At 41.6% G+C, this 19,404-nt stretch overlaps 1 protein-coding gene across 1 annotated transcript in view; it reads right to left on the bottom strand.

The window, feature by feature from the left end:
• Positions 1-19,404, bottom strand: part of SLC35F1 (solute carrier family 35 member F1) — a 375,314-nt gene that overhangs the window by 77,320 nt on the left and 278,590 nt on the right. The window contains exon 3 of the mRNA XM_030556184.1: positions 4,153-4,280. Within this exon, the coding sequence (XP_030412044.1) occupies positions 4,153-4,280 (128 nt within the window). The remainder of the gene's footprint in view (positions 1-4,152; positions 4,281-19,404) is intronic.

The following is a 19,404-nucleotide window of genomic DNA, read 5'->3' as shown; positions in this document are numbered from 1 at the left end:
TGTATAATCTTAAAGTCAGCCCTAAGGGAGCTGGTTCAAATGTACACAGGACTATTAGATATGCTCTATACACCCGATACAGCTGAAATGCGAGAGGACTGCATCACTCAATGCAGGTTAGGTTAATTTATCACAGGCAAAATAGAAAATATTTTACAAGTTCATAGCCATTTGGGAATCAGGACTCAGCTGTCTGATACAATTAAATGTGATCTGCCTATAGACTATAGTACATTGGTGCATCTTGAATGGCCAGTTTCTGGTGTGTTCAAATTTACCTATTGGGTGAATTACTCTGCTCCAAACCATACTGCCCTTTCTCTTGGTTCGCTGCAGGAATTTTTAAATGAAAGAAAATGTTATGAGACATATCAGCTGGGAAGGAATGGCTTTTCTGTAGGGTAGCATCTGCTGCTCTCAGGCCATTCCTCAGTGGCCATGATGTAGATGCACAAAGGACAGACTGAAACTGTAAGAGGGCCAGACTGATTTTATGACCATTATGCCACAGTGCCAAGATCCTGGATGCACAATGGAAATGCTGCATTATACTACAGTAACTGCCATATTGGGTTAGTCCAGTAGTCATTCTAGTCCTGTATCCTTTGCTCTAATCTTGGCCAATACCAGATGTTTAAAGGAAGATGGAAATGGAAAATGACATAATAATCTGCCCTGGTGGAAATTTCTTCCTAACTCCAGGCAGTTAATGATTGGCTTATACCCTGACATGTAAAATATGAAATTCAGAGTGGTTTTAAACCAAACTGTTATACACAACCTACTCTACAGTATGAGTCTCCTGACATTTATATTATTGAAAAAGAGAGAATATTGTGGTACTAAACATAACGCTGCTTTGTTTTCATCTCACAATGGTGCATCCGGGAGCCAGTTGAACTGAACAACTCACTGTCAGACAGTGACTGTGGAAGAACTTTGAAATATTTAATCAGAAGCACATCCAGAAGTTAATGATATGGCCCACATTCTGCTCTCATTTATGCCAGTGTAACTCCATTAGCTTGAACAACTGGCAGTTTTGAACAGATATTATGAAATGTATATGAAAAACTCACTAGAAACACCTTTCTATTCTAGCCCAAAGGACCAAAGTCTGTAAGGGGATGTTTTAGGGGATGTGTGGGCGTTGGGCAGTGGGGAAAGAGGGGTGGCATTTTATGCCTTTCTCACAGACACTGTGGGATAACATGCATACAAACAAGATTGAGTTCCTGTTTACACTGGAAAATCTGACAATCCTAAAAAGCATAATGCTGTTTGGCAAACACTACCACAGTGGGTTTGGAGTTGTAAACTGAAACTAAAACAGCAAATAGGTTTTATTAAAAGTCTAATTTTCTAATTAAGCTTTGGATTTTTGCTGGGAGTTGCCTAATGTTTCTTTCCTAAAAGCACCCTAGCTCAGTACATTTACACGTTAGTTTTGCATGATGGAGCAGAGACTCCATGTGATAAAGGGTGTATGTTGTAAAGCTGATTTTCTACTGAAATGGTCCATATACCACTGCTATAAAAATAGTGAAAGATTTCTCTTTCATTGAAGTGTCATTGTCAAGCTGTTAAAGAAGTGCAACAATACACTTATTCTCCGCATGTCAGAGAAGACTGAGCGTAAAATCCATCCAGAATAAGATCCTTATTAAACACAGTCAAAGGGCTAGATTCTCAGTTGCTGCACATCAGCATAGTTCCACTGGCTTCTCACGAAGCTGTAATGATTTACACCATCTGAAAGTCTGACCCAAAGTTTCTGAAAAGGATTGAATGCTTCCCACTATGTGTTGATGGCATGCAACATCTCATAGGAGATGCTTTGAAAAGAATAGTCCTGTTCCCTTTCTAATAAATGAGTTCCTTGGAACAGCTTGATTTCATCAATCTTTTTACCAACTTCCCTTCTTCCATCTTCTTTCCCTGTCAGCAACCAGGGAACTTCTGTTCAAGCTTAATGATGCACTAATTTTATGATATTTCCTGGATATAGTGAAACTTGGGCCACAATTCATGAAATGTGTTATTTGGTTCATTCCTCATCTCAACCCATTGATTTATGCTCATCTCAGTCTGCCTGCTTTTAGGGCTCGTCTACACTTGAAAGTTAATTTGGATTAAGTTAGGGTGTGAATTTAAAGCACAAATCAATATTTCTGAATAACTCCATGTGTGAACAAGCCCTAAGACAATCCAGGACAGCTAGGGGAATGGGAGACAGTACAGTATCGTTTTCTTGGCAAAAGGCCTCAAGGCATTTGAACTTCCAACTCTTCTCTCCTGCAAGCCATGCAGAAAGGAGAGTAGAACCCCTTTACCACCTCTGTGTGCAAGAGGACTAAAAGAGCCAGCAGTCTCTCTCCTATGGCATTTCTCCTATTTCCCCTTCACCACCTGCCTCAGCATGGACAGAGTGAGGATCATAGCTCCACCCTCTTTCTCTGTTCTCCATAGGGGTAAGATCCACCATGGCAGAAACTAAGTGTTAATGAAACAACAGTAGCTTAACGAAATGCATAGACAAGACCTTCTTGTGAGGAGCTGTGAACATCAGTGAAGATAAATGATGCAAAGGGGCATAGAGAAACTAGAAATATGGGCAATAAACAACAAAAGAAGATTCAGTTTAGGAAAATGCAAGCTCAAAAATATTCAGTGAGACGTACAAATGTGGAAATGTTGGGATCTCAGTGGGCAGCAAATTGGATGGGAGATCACAATGCAATGTGGCAGCAAAAAAATACGCTTTTACAAAAATTGATTATATCACTAAATCTGTCACAGAGCTAGTCAAATAATTCCATCAGGTATTTAATTTGACAACGTTCATGATATTTCAATTAATTATTTTAGTTACTTACCCAGGTTTTAGAACTAGACAAATAATTCACAAACCAGGCTGCGTAAGCACATTTATATGGATGAATGAGAAAGGTAGATATATAGACAGATACAAAGACCTATAAAGACCAAGTACAGGGGGTTGTGTGCCCGTATAAGTAGTGTAGAACCTTGCTCAGAGAGATCTATACAAAAGTAGTAGTATTGATTTTGGTTTTATTATGATAGATTTTTCCATTCCACTAGGTATAAAATAACAGAGTTATTTGTGTGTTGTTGGGGGGAGGGTTGTTAATTAATTCTCAATGATTTTCTTTGAAAAGGTGCTACAGGTAATTTTAAAGATGTATCTGTGTTTCAAAGAAGTCTGAAAGCCAAATTCTGGAAGCAGAAGCACTTATAATTGCTCACATTGATTTCAAATGTTTCATATAATCCTTAAAACTGCCAAGTTTTCCCTCATTCTTGCTTCTTATTCAGGCACAATTCGGTTTTTAGTACCAACACTGCTCACTCAACCATGGAAGAGATATGTTCTTAATTATCTCTGCTTTTTCAGGACATTAACTGCTGCTTATTTATTTTACTGGCTTTATAGCAAGTTTCAAGCAAGTAAGGTATAAATACGATCAGACCATCTAAGGGTGCCATGCTATTTAAACATTATATAGAGTGTAAATGTGTTTTATTTCAGAATGATCAACATCAATTTGTGTAACTATGTTCAGAGATATACATTTTCCATTATAAATTTCTATTACTTTTTCTCCATTACAATGGAAAAAACCTAAGTCTTTAAAATTTACAGGCTATACCTTTAAATAGACTGTTCCTATTGTGTTGGTGGGGGAGGGTTATGGGGTTTTGTTTTGGGAGTTTTTGGTGATTTTTGAAAAGGGCAAAATGCGCCTGAAATAAATGCACGTGATTACTTGATTTAGGATAGTGAAATATGTGGTTGTAATTTTCCAATTACAAACTGAGTCTACACAAATGGGAGTTTACCCTTTAAAATATATTATTAAAGGACCAAGCCAAGTAGCTTAGCCTCAAACATCTGAGAGTGAGTAATTTAAACAACATTTTCTTTTTCTATAGATTGCAGAATGGTCAGCATTAAAATTAGCAAAAGATGAAAACAAAAAAAGACATCATTTTATGAGTGTGAGAAATCATAAAGAGGAAGACAAAGAAGGAATTGGGTTCCTGATCCTGCCCTGTTGAAGTGAATGGGGACTTTACCATTGACTTGGTGCAGAATCAAACCCTGAGAGAGGAAATCATCTGAGTACTTACCTGTACACTAGTAAGAGTGGTGTATTGGTAAGCTTTGACTACCAGGTAATTGGCTTCTATATCTATTATACCCAGGATCATGTACTTCCACCATCTCCGTTTCAAAATTGCCAACAAGTTTTCTTCTCCTGTGTTGGTAGATAAAAACAAACATACAATTACATATAAAGAGTTAGAAACACACCCACAACAAACTCTGTCTCATGAGAGATTATTCTATAGAATCTTTTGCAATCAGATTAGTGGATAGATTCAATTGAACATAAATCCAGATTGTGACTTAAATATAGTTAAAATTGAAATATTTACAAGGTATTTTAGGTAGGTAAAAACTAACACCTTATTTGTCTTGCAATTCAACACCACAAAGCAAGCTGGTTGTCTGGGTTTTCAGTTCACTTGGGTTTTAAAAACTTGTCATGAAAAGTTATTTGAACTTAAACAATTTTTGGTAATATTTCCTAAGAATATTTTGTTGTCCAGTTTATGTATGCAAGTCCTGACTACGGAATAATAAATATGATGTAAAACAGGACGCAAGAGGTTATCATTTAAAGTCGGAGAGCAACAGTATGTAAGGGTATCAAAGTAACCAAGCAGAACAGTAACAAATAATCCGGCTTATTATAAACTTTAAAGGAAATCTTAGGTGCAGATTCAAAACGTTGGATTAGTTTAGAGAAAGGTTGCACAGAGACAGATTTTGTGTGACTGGTAGCTCTGCTTCCAAAGTTAATTTTTGAGCAACTAGATTTGTTCTTCAATGCCCTGGCAATGGAATCCTGCCAGTCACACAATACTTAATTTCTACTACGTGAAGACTATCAGCACAACATGGCTTGCAGATCAAATCCATAACTTCGGAAAGGTCAGACAGTTCTAATGCTGGGCAAAGGATTATTACTGTTCTCAGTTCAAAGGAAACCAAACACACATTCATCAGGGACAGATAACCCTATTACTTATGTGCACTGTGGTAGCACCTGCAGGGCCCCAATCATGACTGGGACCTCCTTGTGTGAGGTGTTGTACAAACCCATCATAAGTGACAGCCTCTGCCCTAAAGAGCTTATAGTCTAAATATGGACATTAGAGCTGACCTGAACCACTGTCATAAAGCTTGACCTGAACGGGAACAAACTGGGAAGTTAGAAAAAGTTCCATCAATTTAATATTTTTTGTGTGTCTCCACAAATCCTTTTAGTGTCAGCTGTAACCACAATTACCAACGGGCAAAATAGGATAAAAAAATAAACTGAACATTATTCCAAATAGACACCAAAACCTTTAAAAGATTTGAAAAAGTTTCATCGGCTTTCCCAACTGCACCCCTATTATTCTTCATTGCCATGTGAGCCCATGTATTTCTAGGTTCCAGCTGAAACAGGTAACAGATGTGCTACCATCTCCTATGGAAAGGTGGGCTCTTGGCATTTCTGGAACAACCTGGAGGAAGACTCTCTGAAATCTCATGAGAATTCTAACCTGCTGTTGCAGAAGAAAGTGGCAAATACTTCAGATACTCATTCAAAAGCTTGGACATTAAAAACTGGCTTAACTGGAATATTATAGGAGTGGTGCTATTGACTTCAACGGGGCCAGGATTTCATCCTGAGCATTTTCCCCAACCCAAACTGTGATTCATAGGACGTTTGTTCATTAAGAAATACACTCACACGCACTCTTTGCAATGGGGGTATCATGAGGCAGCATCCTAATTATTTACTGTACTGGCAGTGACATTGAGAATATAACTTTTGATAGGTTCAGACCAGACTTTGTTTACTTGCAGAAAGAAGCACAGAAATAGCAGGAGTCAGGAATGTGATTACTTTGCTCAGATGACATCCAATAAGTAATTTAATAATCTGGATTCGAATGAGTTGGTCCTTTCTACCACATCAGCATTTCCATTAACCTTTACGCTTTAAGTGATTTTGGCTGCAAAAACACTCTGGTTTATGATGCTGCATAGCACAATATATTTGAAACATGCTATAACTTTATGCCTCTGTGTTGACTTGAGGATGCAAAACACAGTAACTTTTTCCTTTGAGTCTGCTTATTTTTTGAACATGAAAGTGATTAATTTTCAAAGCAGCACTTGGGGATTTAGCCACGTGATTAACATCAGTGCAAGTCACACAGATAAATCCTTTCCCAGGATTTTGAAAATGTATCCCAAAAAGTTACAGTGCCAAAATGATTTGATATACCCTTAAAACACCACACTGAAAAGTGCTAGTGTAATGAAAAGACATATTAAAGCTTTGAAGTGATATTTTTCCTTACTTTTAAAGAGAGATTAAAAATAATGAAATCTAGTTCTGGAACATTGCAGGGTTCATTGAGTCACATAGTGTGCTACAGTATTAGTGGGGGAATTAATGCTGATACTTGTCAATATTAAAGTTCTGTTTCAGCAAAGCACTTAAGCACCTGCAAGGTCAACCCCAGATTTGGTACCCCTGGAAGCTGGCACCCAGGAAAACCATCCTCCTTTGCCTGCTCTTAAAAGTGTCCCTGAACACCTGCTTAAATCCATGCCTATCCAAGGGAGCACATAAGCATGAAGTTAACTTTGAGAAGCTGTTGAAATCTCATTGCACATGCTTCAACTGTTTTCTGAATTGGGGTTTAACTCCTGTGCTCCAGAGATATGGGGTGCTTGGAATAGAATGAAAGAAAAGACCAAGGCGGAAAAAAAAGTGGTGTTGATTGAAAGATCAAGACTCTCTTAAAATATGAAGTGCTTCAGTAACTTTAGATTGCTAAATTCAGGGCAAAGTTATTTACAATTACATTAGGGCCCTCTTTCTGTTTTATAAAGAGTACTATTGGGAAGTGAGTTGAGCATCAGTGGAATTGACATCACACTGAACTAATTTAAATGTGAAGAGGTCTATTGCCTTATAAATGCAGTGGGGAGGAAAGTTTACACAGCTGACTACTATCAACGCTATTGGAAGTTCAGTCATAGATCTCCCGCACCAACTGGAGAACTTGTGAAATTAATGGAAAATTACAATAAAGGCTGAAATAAAGAATCTTAAGAAATAAAAAAAAAAAGCATAAGCTTGCACTGGTAAGTCATGAACAGCAAATCATTTGCTCTGAAACAAATCAAAGTGGGGAAGGTGTGGTGAAATAGATTACCATGGCTTTAAATTATTATATTTACACATCAGATAAAATGGATGCACATAATCTGACCAGGATGACTTAAATTACAGTACAACACAATAGAGACTGTCTTTACCAAATTTACCCCCAATGGACCAATGGTAACATGTTTTCTCCTTTCTTCTTTTTTTTTTTGGTGGATGTAATGTGTACTGTCTTGATTTAGTATCACAAACTGAGAAGAGGAAGTTAAACAGAGGATAATCTACAATACAAAATAATCCTGCATGTAACATACACAATCATTTTGAAAAAAAGGAAACACATTAAGGAAACAATGAAAGAGTAGCAAAAGGTCACCACAGAACCCAAGTTCAAGAAAAGCAGAAATAAGACAGAGAAGATTAAATGAGTAAATAGACTAGAAATATCTACACCATTGCTGGGTAACAAAAGGTGTAGTTCAACAATACTATAAACTATATTTCATATTACTTGTGTGACCCTTCTGCCCCTCTGAGTTGGCAGCAACAAGGGCTGGGTTCAGTATCCAAGGGTTCCGTTTCAATAATGCAATGCAAAACCGGCTTGAGTCCCCACCGAGTGACCTGGGATAATTACATACCACCCTTCTCCCCCCCCCCGGTGCCTCTAGGAGGCAATACTTCCCCTCTTACAAGCACAGAGTCTGAGTGTAGCAAAATCCTTTTAATAAAGGAGGGAAACAACATGGCATCATATTGGGGAAACACCACAAACAGGATTCATAATATAAACCATGAGCAAAAGACCCACCATGTAAGTTTTGGCAATGTCCTTTTCCCCTTAGGGTCTTAAGTCCAATCACCCTGAAGTCCAACAACCCAAAAGTCTCTGTCCCTGGTCAGTGCTGCCCCAGAGTTCAAAAGTTTATCTGCAGAGTTTTACCCTCTCAGCCTGGGTGGAAATGGTGGGGGGACACACAGGGTGTTAAGGGGCACCTTACGTGGGCCAGGGCCTACTGCCCTGCCTCTCCGTGGAGTTCTGCTGCAGCCTTCACCACGAACGGCTACAATTCACCAGCTGTGCCGCTTCTCCAGCCGACCTGTGAGCTTCTCCAGCTGTCCCTGCAAACCGCTCCACTTCGCTCACTGTTCCATGGGCCGTTTCAACCGTCCCGCAAACTGCTCAGCTTGGCTCCACTCCTCTCACTGTTCTGTGGGCTGCTCCAGCCATGCTGCAAACTGCTCCGCTCTGCCAGCCACTTAGCGATACATCTTCAGGTTCCCCCACTAGTTAACACCGCACTCAGTGATCTCAGCTCAGTAAGTTTAGCTCTTTTAGTGATTTCAGCTCTTAGTGATTTCAGCTTGTAGTAGGGGAGCACCAGTGCTGGTGCACCATTGGCCCAAAGTGAATTCAGCGCAGCAGCCTCTAGATAGACTCCTAAAGGAACCAAAATTAGCTCTGCTCTTCAACAGTGGAGAGAGGAGAAGGTGCAATTGGTGTTCCAGGCCCTCAAAAGGGACCCATACCACCAAGTACACACACCAGTCCCCAACCTCTCTCAATTCACTCAGTGTTGGCACCCATGTCCCTTGTCTAGCGAGTGCTACTTAGTTGATGGTGAGATCCTCTGTCATAAAATAGGTTCATAGTCCCTCATTCACATAATAAGGGTAACAACACTTTATTCCTCCTGCCCCAAAAACAGAGAAATTGGGGATCCCACAGCTGTCAAAGTGACCATTTTAGGCTGCCGTGGGCTATGCTAGGTGGGGTGGGTGTGCCTACGCAAACAAGATCAGCTCTTGAAATTCTTTTCCACACTTGCCATATCACCACCAGATGTCAGGGTAGAGCTCATCCTGACTCTGCTTACATCTGCAACTCTACTATCAATCATTAATATACTAAATGGCGACCACAGGAGTCCCAAGGCTCACTTCTCTTTCAAATGCCAGAGGTTAATGAGGTGCCAGTTCTGACAGACTATATTACCAACCTCTCAGTTTGCTCCCTGGCTAGACCTCCAACTTTTGAGAGATAATCATCTTGCTATGAGGTCAGTCCACAGAAACAGGTTCTGGTGTTTACTCAGCTGTTTGTTAAAACTAAGGATTGCTGGTAGGAATATTTCTGGTTTTCACTCCAAGTCTTATAACTAAAATAAAGCTTCTCCTTGTGCACAGATTATTCCAAAAGACTCTCTTTTTAGGGAATTCTACACCAAAGTAATAGAGATGTTGGGGTGCCTCCTCATTGCCAACAGTTCTCATTATTACTTGAAAAATAGCTAAGAGGGCCCCAATGCATGTAAAGGATAAATTGTGCTACAGTCAATAAATGTAAATTCAAAAGGTGATTTTTTTTCCATATTGTGCCATCTACTCTGCACTTAAGCACATCAACATGTGCTAATCTAAAAATGTCCTAATCTACATCCCAGTCAGCCCCCTTACTGTCCAAACTCACTTCTGAAACTGTAGGGCTTTTATTATTACTTTAGCATGCCTTTGTCTCAAACATTGTGAGTCCATATGTGAATCCCCCATGTAGAAATGTAACCTTTGACAGCTCCAAGCCTGGATGTTAACCTCTTCAAAGTGTTCCCTACATGAGACGGACTGGTAGTAATTTTAATCTTAGTAACATCCTCTGACATGCATTTTTCAAGGCCAGGACTCATGGTCATCTGCTTGTCATTCATATTCTACACTTGCTGAGGGTTATCTAAGAGTTTTAGTTTTTTAGTCAACCTTTTGGGGAAGAAATTTAGCTACCCTTCTGACACCTCGCTGAAGTGGAAGATGAGAAAGTTGACTAAGATTTTCCCCCAAAATCATTCTGTAATCCACAAGAATGGCAATCCATAGTGGGACCTCCTCTTAGAGCACCACACTTCTTCATTGCCTCCCCTGGAAGTCTATATTTTCCTCCTCATTGTATTCATCCTGGCCTGGGAAAAATAATTGCCTTACTTTGAGACTTCCTAAGACTATATTCTTCTCCGTGTTGAGCAGAGTCCATTCCTTGACTGAGTATGTCCAGACAGAAATTGTGGAGACACCAGCTGGTGATAGGAGGCACATCAGGTTGTTTTAACTAGTCTGGGAATTCCAGAATTTTGGAGACTCATCTCAGTTAATGCTCAATGGGTTTAGTCTTGATCTCTCTTGTGTTCCAATTAGGCCTGAGGTTGAAAACATCTTCCTTCTCCAGTCAGTGCATTACAAGCAGAGATGTCCAATCAAGATCAGAATGTTACTACTGAAAGCTTTACTAGAAACCAGAGCAGAAAAATGGGAATACAGCTAGTTTTTCAGCATGTGAGTTCAGACTTAATTGGAGGTTCGATCTGATTTAATTAGCTCTGTACTCCAAGATTTCTGAGTATGTTAGTGAGCATGAGAACTCACGGGTTCCTAACAATAGGATATGCTACGACAATATGCAACTTGTTTACCTTTTGGGGTGGAAGAGGTACAAAAATCTCCTGATTAAACCGCATTTTCCTTCATGCAACACTTTTTGCTTTCATTCACATGCTGCATTTCCTGCTATTTGGTTTTCCCTATTGGACTGGGTTCAGATCATGGAAACCACTTGGCATGCAATAATTATTTATTATACACAAGATACATACTAAGGCAGTCAAATTTAGCATTTGTCTTAATTTCATGATTTTTGTTTAATTTCCCCCACACTCCAGCATGATCATCTATTTTACTAAAATTTCCTTGATGTGCTAGTTCTTTACACATGTTTATCTATCTAAATTGATCACCAAGAAAGAAATCTTCTCTCAGTATATGTGAGATAGCTATTTTCTACAAGTATTTTCATGAGATAGCACCTGAGCTGGCCAACCACATGGGGTGGTGAGCTGCATCCCCTGATGGAGTGTAACAGCATGCCTGCTTCCCCCTCTGCTGCACCCTCTATGCATGCCAAGGAGTGCCAGGAGGAATGGGGGGTGAATTCAATTCTACATGCACCCTAGTGAGGGCCTGTGTATCAGTGGTACTGTGACAGGCACTAATAGTAGCACCCTGGTCACTGATGTGACTACAGCTTGCGGAAGGCTGCAGGCTCAGCTATGACCAATTGAACATTTTCTGTTGTGAGATTATGAGAACCTGGATGGTAATCACTGGTCTAATGATGTAATTGGGAGGATATAAGTGGAAAGAAGTGGAAGCTAGGGGGAGTTTAGAAGGTGAAACTGGCTGAGGAGTGAATGCTGTGGGGAAAGCACCTCTTGCTGTAATCTGGCAGTACACTATTATACTTTGCAAGGAAGAAATAAATACACACACAATGAGCAGGGTAACAACTGGATGTGTGTTTGTGACAATGAGACCACATGAACTGGATAGACAGTGAAGTAGTGACCAAGGGACCCTGTGACACGTTGGGGCTTATCCGGGATCATTAACCCTTTCAGCTGAGAGAAGGAGACTTGAGCGGTAACCTGCACGAAGGCAGGAGATCTGGGCACAATGGGTGAAATGCTGCGCTGGCTAGTGGAACAACGAAAGGAGATGCAGCTGGCGGAGAGGCAAATACTTCTAGGTTGGCAGGCAGAGCAGCAATGAACATTACAAGAATTCATCAAGGAGTAGGCCCAGGTACAGCAATAGCTCCTGCAGAGGCTGATGAGTTCCAGTTAGGGGACTGGAAATCTAACAGCAGGCCTGGGGCTATGTAAGATGGTTTCAGGGGATGGCCCCATTGCCTTTTTACTAACCTTTGAGTGGGTGGCCATTAGCACTGGATGGGACAAGAGCGCATGGGCACTTTGACTAGCCTCTTATCTGGCCAGTGAGGCTCAGGTGCTCTCTATGCTGTGAGTGAGCACCAGACCAAGGGTTATGATACACTGAGGGCCATTATCTTACATAGGGTGAACCTGTCAGCAAAGAAATACCACCAAAAATTCAGAGCAGCCAGATGGAACTGCGGTATACATCCCAGGGTCTTTGCACAGAAGTTGTCTGACTGGGCCACTCAATGGTTACAGCCAGATAGATAGGACATTGAGTCCCTAATGGACTCTGTTATTCTGTAACAGTTTACACATAGACTCCCCAAGATTACAAGGGTCTAGGTTCAGAGGCATCAGCCAGAATCATTAGAGGCAGAGGTAATGTTAACATGAGTATGCTGAGACAGACTTTCCATGGAAAGAGCGCCATACCCCTACAACCTAGGACAGAGGAAAGAAGGTTGAAGAACTTCATGCAGTGAAGTCAGGAAGCAGATGCAAGGGACAAACAACGGTGCACCAGATGCCCACACACCAGCTTGCTATCAGTGCAGGGGAAAAGGGCACGTGAAGAGAGACTGCCCCTACCTGGATTGCGGGTTTTCAGAGTTCTGTGGGTGGACAGGCGTAAAACGGGAGTGGGAGAGGCTGGGATAAGGACGATCCCTGTCAAAGTCGAACAAAGAATGATAGTGGCATTGTAGATTCAGTGGCAGCATGTTCCCTCATGCAGAGCAACCTGGTTAGGCTGCAGAGGTGACAAGAGGGTGACAAAGTTCCTCCTCTACCTTGGTGGGTCCTGAACTTATTGGCAGATTTGTTCACCTCAGTGATCTTCCCCTCTGGTGGAACCCACAGTCTGGGTCAACTCCTGTGTCTGATCAGGAGTTGGGAGATTTGGGGGGAACCCGGGCCTGCCCTCTACTCCGGGTTCCAGTGCAGGGTCCTGTGGATTGCAGCTGTCTAGATTGCCTCCTGGAACAGCTGCATGACAGCTACAACTCCCTGGGCTACTTCCCCATGGCGTCCTCCAAACACCTTCTTTATCCTCACAACAGGACCTTCCTCCTGGTGTTTGATAATGTTTATACTCCTTAGTCCTCCAGCAGCACACCCTCTCAGCTCCTTGCGCCTCTTGCTCCCAGCACCTCACACACATACCATAAACTGAAGTGAGCTCGTTTTTAAACCCAGGTGCCCTGATTAGCCTGCCTTGATTGGCTGCAGGTGTTCTAATCAGCCTGTCTGCCTGAATTAGTTCTAGCAGGTTCCTGATTACTCCAGTGCAGCCCCTGCTCTGGTCACTCAGGGAACAGAAACTTACTCATCCAGTGACCAGTATATTTCCCTCTACCAGACTCTTGTACCCCACTGGTCTGGGTCTGTCACAATACATGGGGAAAAGTGCATTTATACAGTGGCAGCTATCCCTTTGGCAGTAGAATAAAAGTTTAGATGGCCTGGAGGAGGGATAATAAAGTCATGCCTTACTTGGTAATGTTAGGAACAGACTGGCCCTCATTCCCCTTATGTAAAAAGGGTAGACAATGGGGGAAAGGTATCCTAACTGGTGGGTCCACCTAAAAGCTTCACAAGTGTAGAACCTACAGGGAGTCCTCCAGGCCCAGTGTGTGATGCCCCCAGACATATGGCAACACGCTCAGACAAATGCAACACACTGGAGGACTTTTTGGGGCGGGGGGAGGAAACCTGAGAAGAGGGCAGTGACACAGGAAGTATTAGCTCAGGGACATCTAGAGGAGAAGGCGGGCAGAGACTGGGCTGACTCCCAGAAGGAGCAAGCCTGGGGCAAGGCACAGGATGAAGAACAAGCCAAAGAGAGATGGGAGGAGGGTCCTGACAAGGAAGCCTTGGTGGGTGAACTTACACCACTAGTTCTGAACCAGGGAAAGGTAAATCAGGGAAGAGAGATCCCAGGACAGTGGCTCAAGAGAGAGAATTCATGTGGGCAAAATATAGGCCTGGAGCGAAGTAAACTGGAGGAAAGGTCTGTGGGATGTGATTGGTGCGATGATCAGTGGACTGAGAAGGAGCTCTCGGGGAAATCTCTACTCTCTCAGTGTACCTTTTGTGGGTGGAAGGCAGGAGACCCTCACTGGTGGTCTGAGGCCATCCCCACAGGAACCCACAGTAGAATCCCAATTCTGTAAAGAGGGTATGGCATGGACAGCAAAGACTACGTCTTTGGGAGGCAAGAAAAGGCTTTGGGTGCAATAAAGTGTGGGGAGGTGTGTCACAGGGCACAAATAGTAGCACCCTGATAGCTGATGTAGCTACAGCACGAGGAAGGCTGCAGGCTCAGGTATGACTAATTAAACACTTTCTGTTGGGGGATTATGAGCAGTTGGGTGGTAATCACTGGGCTAATGATGTAATTGGGAGGCTATAAGTGGATAGAACAGGAAGCAAGGAGGAGCTCAGAAGGAAAGCTCAGAGGGTGAGACTGGGCTGATGAGTGAAGGCCGGTGGGAAACCCCCTCTTGGCATGAACTTGCATTATGCTGTTATACTTTGCAAAGAAGGAATAAATACACACGTGGTGAATAGGATAACAACCACATATGCATTTGTGACTGAGAGACCACATGAACTGGCCAGGCAGTGAAGAACACCGGATAGCAACCGAGGTGCCCTTTGACAAGAACCACTAAGTCCTAATTAAGAAATGAAGTGATTTTTGACAAAGTGTGCTTAAAATGTTGTGTTGGGTTTTGTTAGCAGCTATTTAATTCAAACATTTTGTAAACAGATGTAAGAAAATGTATTCTTATTAATGATTCAAAAACTTCACTCCTAAGGATGCAGACAGCTCCCAATCCACTTTTCTGGACCTACAACAGAAACAGGGAAGGTAAGACATTGTGACATTTCCTGGTAAAACAAAGAAGAAAAAAAATGGTTGCTTCTTTGCAGGGTGGGGATGTTTCATGCTCTTTATTCACTATAAACAAAAAAAAAAGAGGCACAAATCTACCTTGTTCCTATGCATGTTGCCTTTAAAATGAAAATCTGGAATTTCATTATACAAATATATTTAGATTGTATGATCTTGGGTGGGGGCCCATCTGTTTTTTGTTCTGTGTTTGTGCAGCACCTACGACTACTGAGTCCTGGTCCATGACTAGGAGTCCTAGGCACAAATGATAATAATTTGAAAACCAGAAAGTGCAAAGTCTAGTTTGATAAGAGCAACATTTTCAAAGAATCCACGGGATATGCAGTGGTTCTTGTGAGGATGTACTTGTGTGAGAGCACAGAATAATGCCTACTTATGCACGCTTTTGGGGGGACCATCTATTCCCCCCCTGCTTTTCATAAGTGATTTACCTACAGTTTTTCAGTGTCCCCCAGACACATACTCTGAGGCCAATATGCAGAAGATCTCCTAGAGTATGAAAGCTGCACTCTTGCCACTGCTGGCTCCAATTCAACAAGTAGGCTGCTTTGTAAGAGAAATGATTTTTACATCACAAAGAAGGATTTACCCTCAAGAGATTACAAAATTAAGAATGAGAAAAAGAAAATTAAGAGGCCTTATCTGTGCAATGCCTATCAAAACCACATATGCACATGTAGAACCCTTCTCACGTTCATTTCCACAGGTGCAGAGGAGACTTTGACAAAAAACAGATTTAATTCTTTGTGCATGGTTTTGGTATCTGGGTAGAATAATGGATCTGATAGGCTTCAGAGTTTAAACATATTGCCCTTCTTCTTCTCATCTGCCATAGCCATCCAATTTATTTCTGGATAACAGCTTGCTATTTAAGTGAAGGTCACCTGAAGCCCTACACTCCACTTTTGCTATGCAGCATGGAATACAGCAGAAGGGACCTCAATGCACAGAAAAGGATTGATTGGAGGAGTACAGCTACATAATGATTCTCCCCTGCCCCCACCTGCTGTGTGGGAGCTGAGCATCATGTGAATGAGAGAGTGCCCACAGGAGATGGTGGTTGGAACCAGGATCATCCAGTCAAAATGGCAGTTTCTTTATAAGGCAATCTCAGTCACAGGGTACTATCACGCAGAGTAATGACTTTCTTTCAATTGCTTTCACATATTTCAGAGAATTTGGACACATACCTGTCTGGGGATTTAGCCAATCATAGAATAACATCTTTTTTAGCTAAGCTGCCATTCCAGCTGGTGGGGAGATGAGGGAGGGACCATGTAGCAGCTATGTAGAACTTCACACCCATATTATAACCTGAACTCTAAAAGGTCTGGGTCATTTCTGTGTATTCCTGTGGCTTTTGTACATGAAAAAAATGCTGGTGTGATTCCTGCCAGCCCACTGGACCCAACGGGATGATGCAGCAGGCTTGCAGCTCTTCAAAAGCTGCACAGCTATGGAGGTCTGCGGTCTTATTCTGAGAGGTTTTTTTAATATAGTCCCATGATGCTTGTTTACTTCTTCATACTTATATGTATTACACTGTCACCAAATTATTCATGCTCATAGAGGATAAATTCTCCTTACAGGGTTGTTCTGTTCTTGCTTGTGTATTCTGTTTAATGTATTCATGAGTTGTTGTTTTTTTTTATTCTGTTCTGCTTTCATAATGTACCACACTTTCTTTAAGCCTTTTGGGAGAGCAGAGAACTTCTCAACTTGTTTTCACATTTCACTTGCTGCTTCCACTGCAGAACCAAGGTAGACTTAGGTTGAACTTTTGTGTGTGTGACTTTTCTCAGTTATTGTGACTGACACACACACACACACACACACACTTGTTGTGTATTGCACAATGAAATTTGTTTTTCTGCAATATCATGCTCCTGAAGCCAAGGTTTTTACAGTATACAAACCTAGCTCTGGGAAAGGGCTACATATTGGGAATGTATTCTAAACCCTTTTTAAAGACATCCTTGTTTATCAGTTATCAAAGCAGGTTTTCTTTTCAGTGTTTGGGGAATTTTGGTGTATTTCTAATAATCGATACTGTTTATGCATCCAGAATTCTTATCCTATTTAGTGTCTAGCCAGGTAATAATGTCTACTTCAACTCTTTGGAATTTCAATAACTGAATGTACCTAAGTATTCATTTAGCTAGCAGTTTAGGAAATGCGAGTTCATATAGCCCTTGATCTACTGACATCAGGAGGAGTTATTCACAAAGCAAAAATGGTATATACCCTTTGCATCTGTTAACTCTGACTTAGTCTCATTCTTCTCTACAATGTTCATAGCTCAGTATGTGTGAAATCCTTTGTTACTAAACTGAAAGTCATCTCAAATATTCAGATCAGCTATTCCCTCCTAAAATGTTATGAGGAGTTGTTCTCATGATGTTTTGCTGCCTCAGAAGCAGACCTAGAAAACTGATCCTTTGTTAGGCCCTTGAACCAGAAATACAAGAGATGACATCAGATCTGGGAATTTAAATCTGAATCTTCTCAAAATATAAAGGGTTCAATCTCTGAGGTTTTGGTCTTGTTCCATCACAAAGTCTGTTGCTGGAACCAGCAACCGTTTTCAGATTGTAAACTCTTTAGAACAGGGACCATCTACTACTCTAGTTGTGTACAGTAGCTAACACAATGGGGCCTAATTCTTGGTTGGCCCTTAAGCAATACTGTAACAGACATGATTAACAACCTCTAGACACCATCTTGTTTCTAGAGACTGTTGATCATGTCTTTTTTTAAAGTACAAATATGACTACTACCATAAAATGGTCAAGGATTTTGCTGATGACGAGTTCTCATCAGGACTTTCTATCTAGTGACATCCATCTTTTTTCCTTGGTGGCAGACTGTGCTATGTGTTATTGCTATATGCTATCTCAGGGAATAGCCAGTGACAAGAACTGTATGAAATTTGCTTGATATTAACCCTTTTGAATTATTAGAGTTTGGTTTAAAAAAAAAATCTCCAAACTCACTTTTAAAGTTCTAGTGTAAATAACTTTGAAGTTCTTCTAGTCAAACAGGTTTTCCACGTAAACTGTTTCACTTTCTAAGACAATGTGAATAATGATAGCTACCTACCGTTTGTACAGTGCTTTGAGATCTTCAGACAAAAGGCACAGTACAAATGCACAGTATCATTATTTATTAATCAGAAGCAGCTTAAGCAGATCCAACAAATTGTTCATTGTTATTGGAAAGTGTTGGCATGAAATATCAGGCAAGGAGTGTACATGACATGCATTTAGAACCAACAGATAAACTATGAAACATAAAAGATATTTCTGTTAGAAAACAAGTCTGGCTGGTAACGGGTAGAAGGTAGACAGTGCTATTTTTTCTACAGCAGCAGCTCCTGGGGCTGTGTCCACATAAGTCCTTAGATGCCTACCAGCACCTTTAGGGCCTAAATCTACCAATGACATTCTCAAACCTACTGCTCAACTGCTGCCTACAGTCCTCAAGGCATCTAGGTTTCTAATGGTGGGCACATGTAAAACTGCTTAAGGACTGACACTGCCCCACAGCTAATGAGCTGCTCACAGCCTTAAGCCCTGGTGGGGCTCATACTAGGTGACCGCCTGCCTATCTCCCTAGCAGATCCCAATCACATTGGCAAACATTGAGCATCCCTATTGGATTCGACCAGGCACAAAACACAGCCAGCGATGAGCAGGTTGGGAATTTTGCAGACTTGGATGGGCATGAGTGGGGATGTTCCCAGAATACACAGTAGCCTAGTGGTTAATACATTCACCTGGCATGTTGGAGACCTAGATTCAAACTTTTTCTCTGCCTAATTTGGAGCAGGGATTGTACCCAGGTTTCTTACATTGCAGGTGAGTATCCTAACCACTGATATTTTGGGGTGGTTCTCTCAGTGTCTCCAGCTGAGGCTGCTCCATTTAGTATAAAAAAATATTTCCTGGAACAGAGACTGTAATCTGACTCTCTCACATCCCAGTGGGTACCCTGGCCACTAGGCTATACAGTCTTTTTCTCTCTGGCCTGATTAGTATTTATAAAGTGGAACAGCTCCAATGGGAGAGAGCCCCATCCCAGGTTACCATATAGCCTGGTGGGTAGATTCAACCCCCACCTTTGTCAGAGATTTGAACCCAGGTCTCCCATAACCCAGCTGAGTGCCCCATCCAGTCTACAGGCTACAATTGGGGACACACAGACACAGATACACCCTACCTACGTACCTCCCCTTGCCCCCCCCCCGTTAGGCATCTAATTTCTGATGGAAGTTCAAGGCTGAAAATCCTGAACAGAAATGGGTGTCTCCCTCCTCTGGCTTGTCAGGCGCCTAAGGCTCAGATCAGTGGGGGTTAGGAATGTATGGCCCCACCCCTGCTCCTTTCCTATGCATTTTTACTCCTGGCTACCTTAGGCAGCTCCCTATTCCACTTTCTGGCTTCTGAGGAGTCCTTCCTTAGGCATC

The sequence above is a fragment of the Gopherus evgoodei genome, chromosome 3, assembly GCF_007399415.2.
Source record: "Gopherus evgoodei ecotype Sinaloan lineage chromosome 3, rGopEvg1_v1.p, whole genome shotgun sequence".
NCBI lineage: Eukaryota > Metazoa > Chordata > Testudines > Testudinidae > Gopherus > Gopherus evgoodei.
The sequence above is the reverse complement of the archived record's forward strand: the minus strand, read 5'-3'. Positions and strand labels throughout refer to the sequence as shown.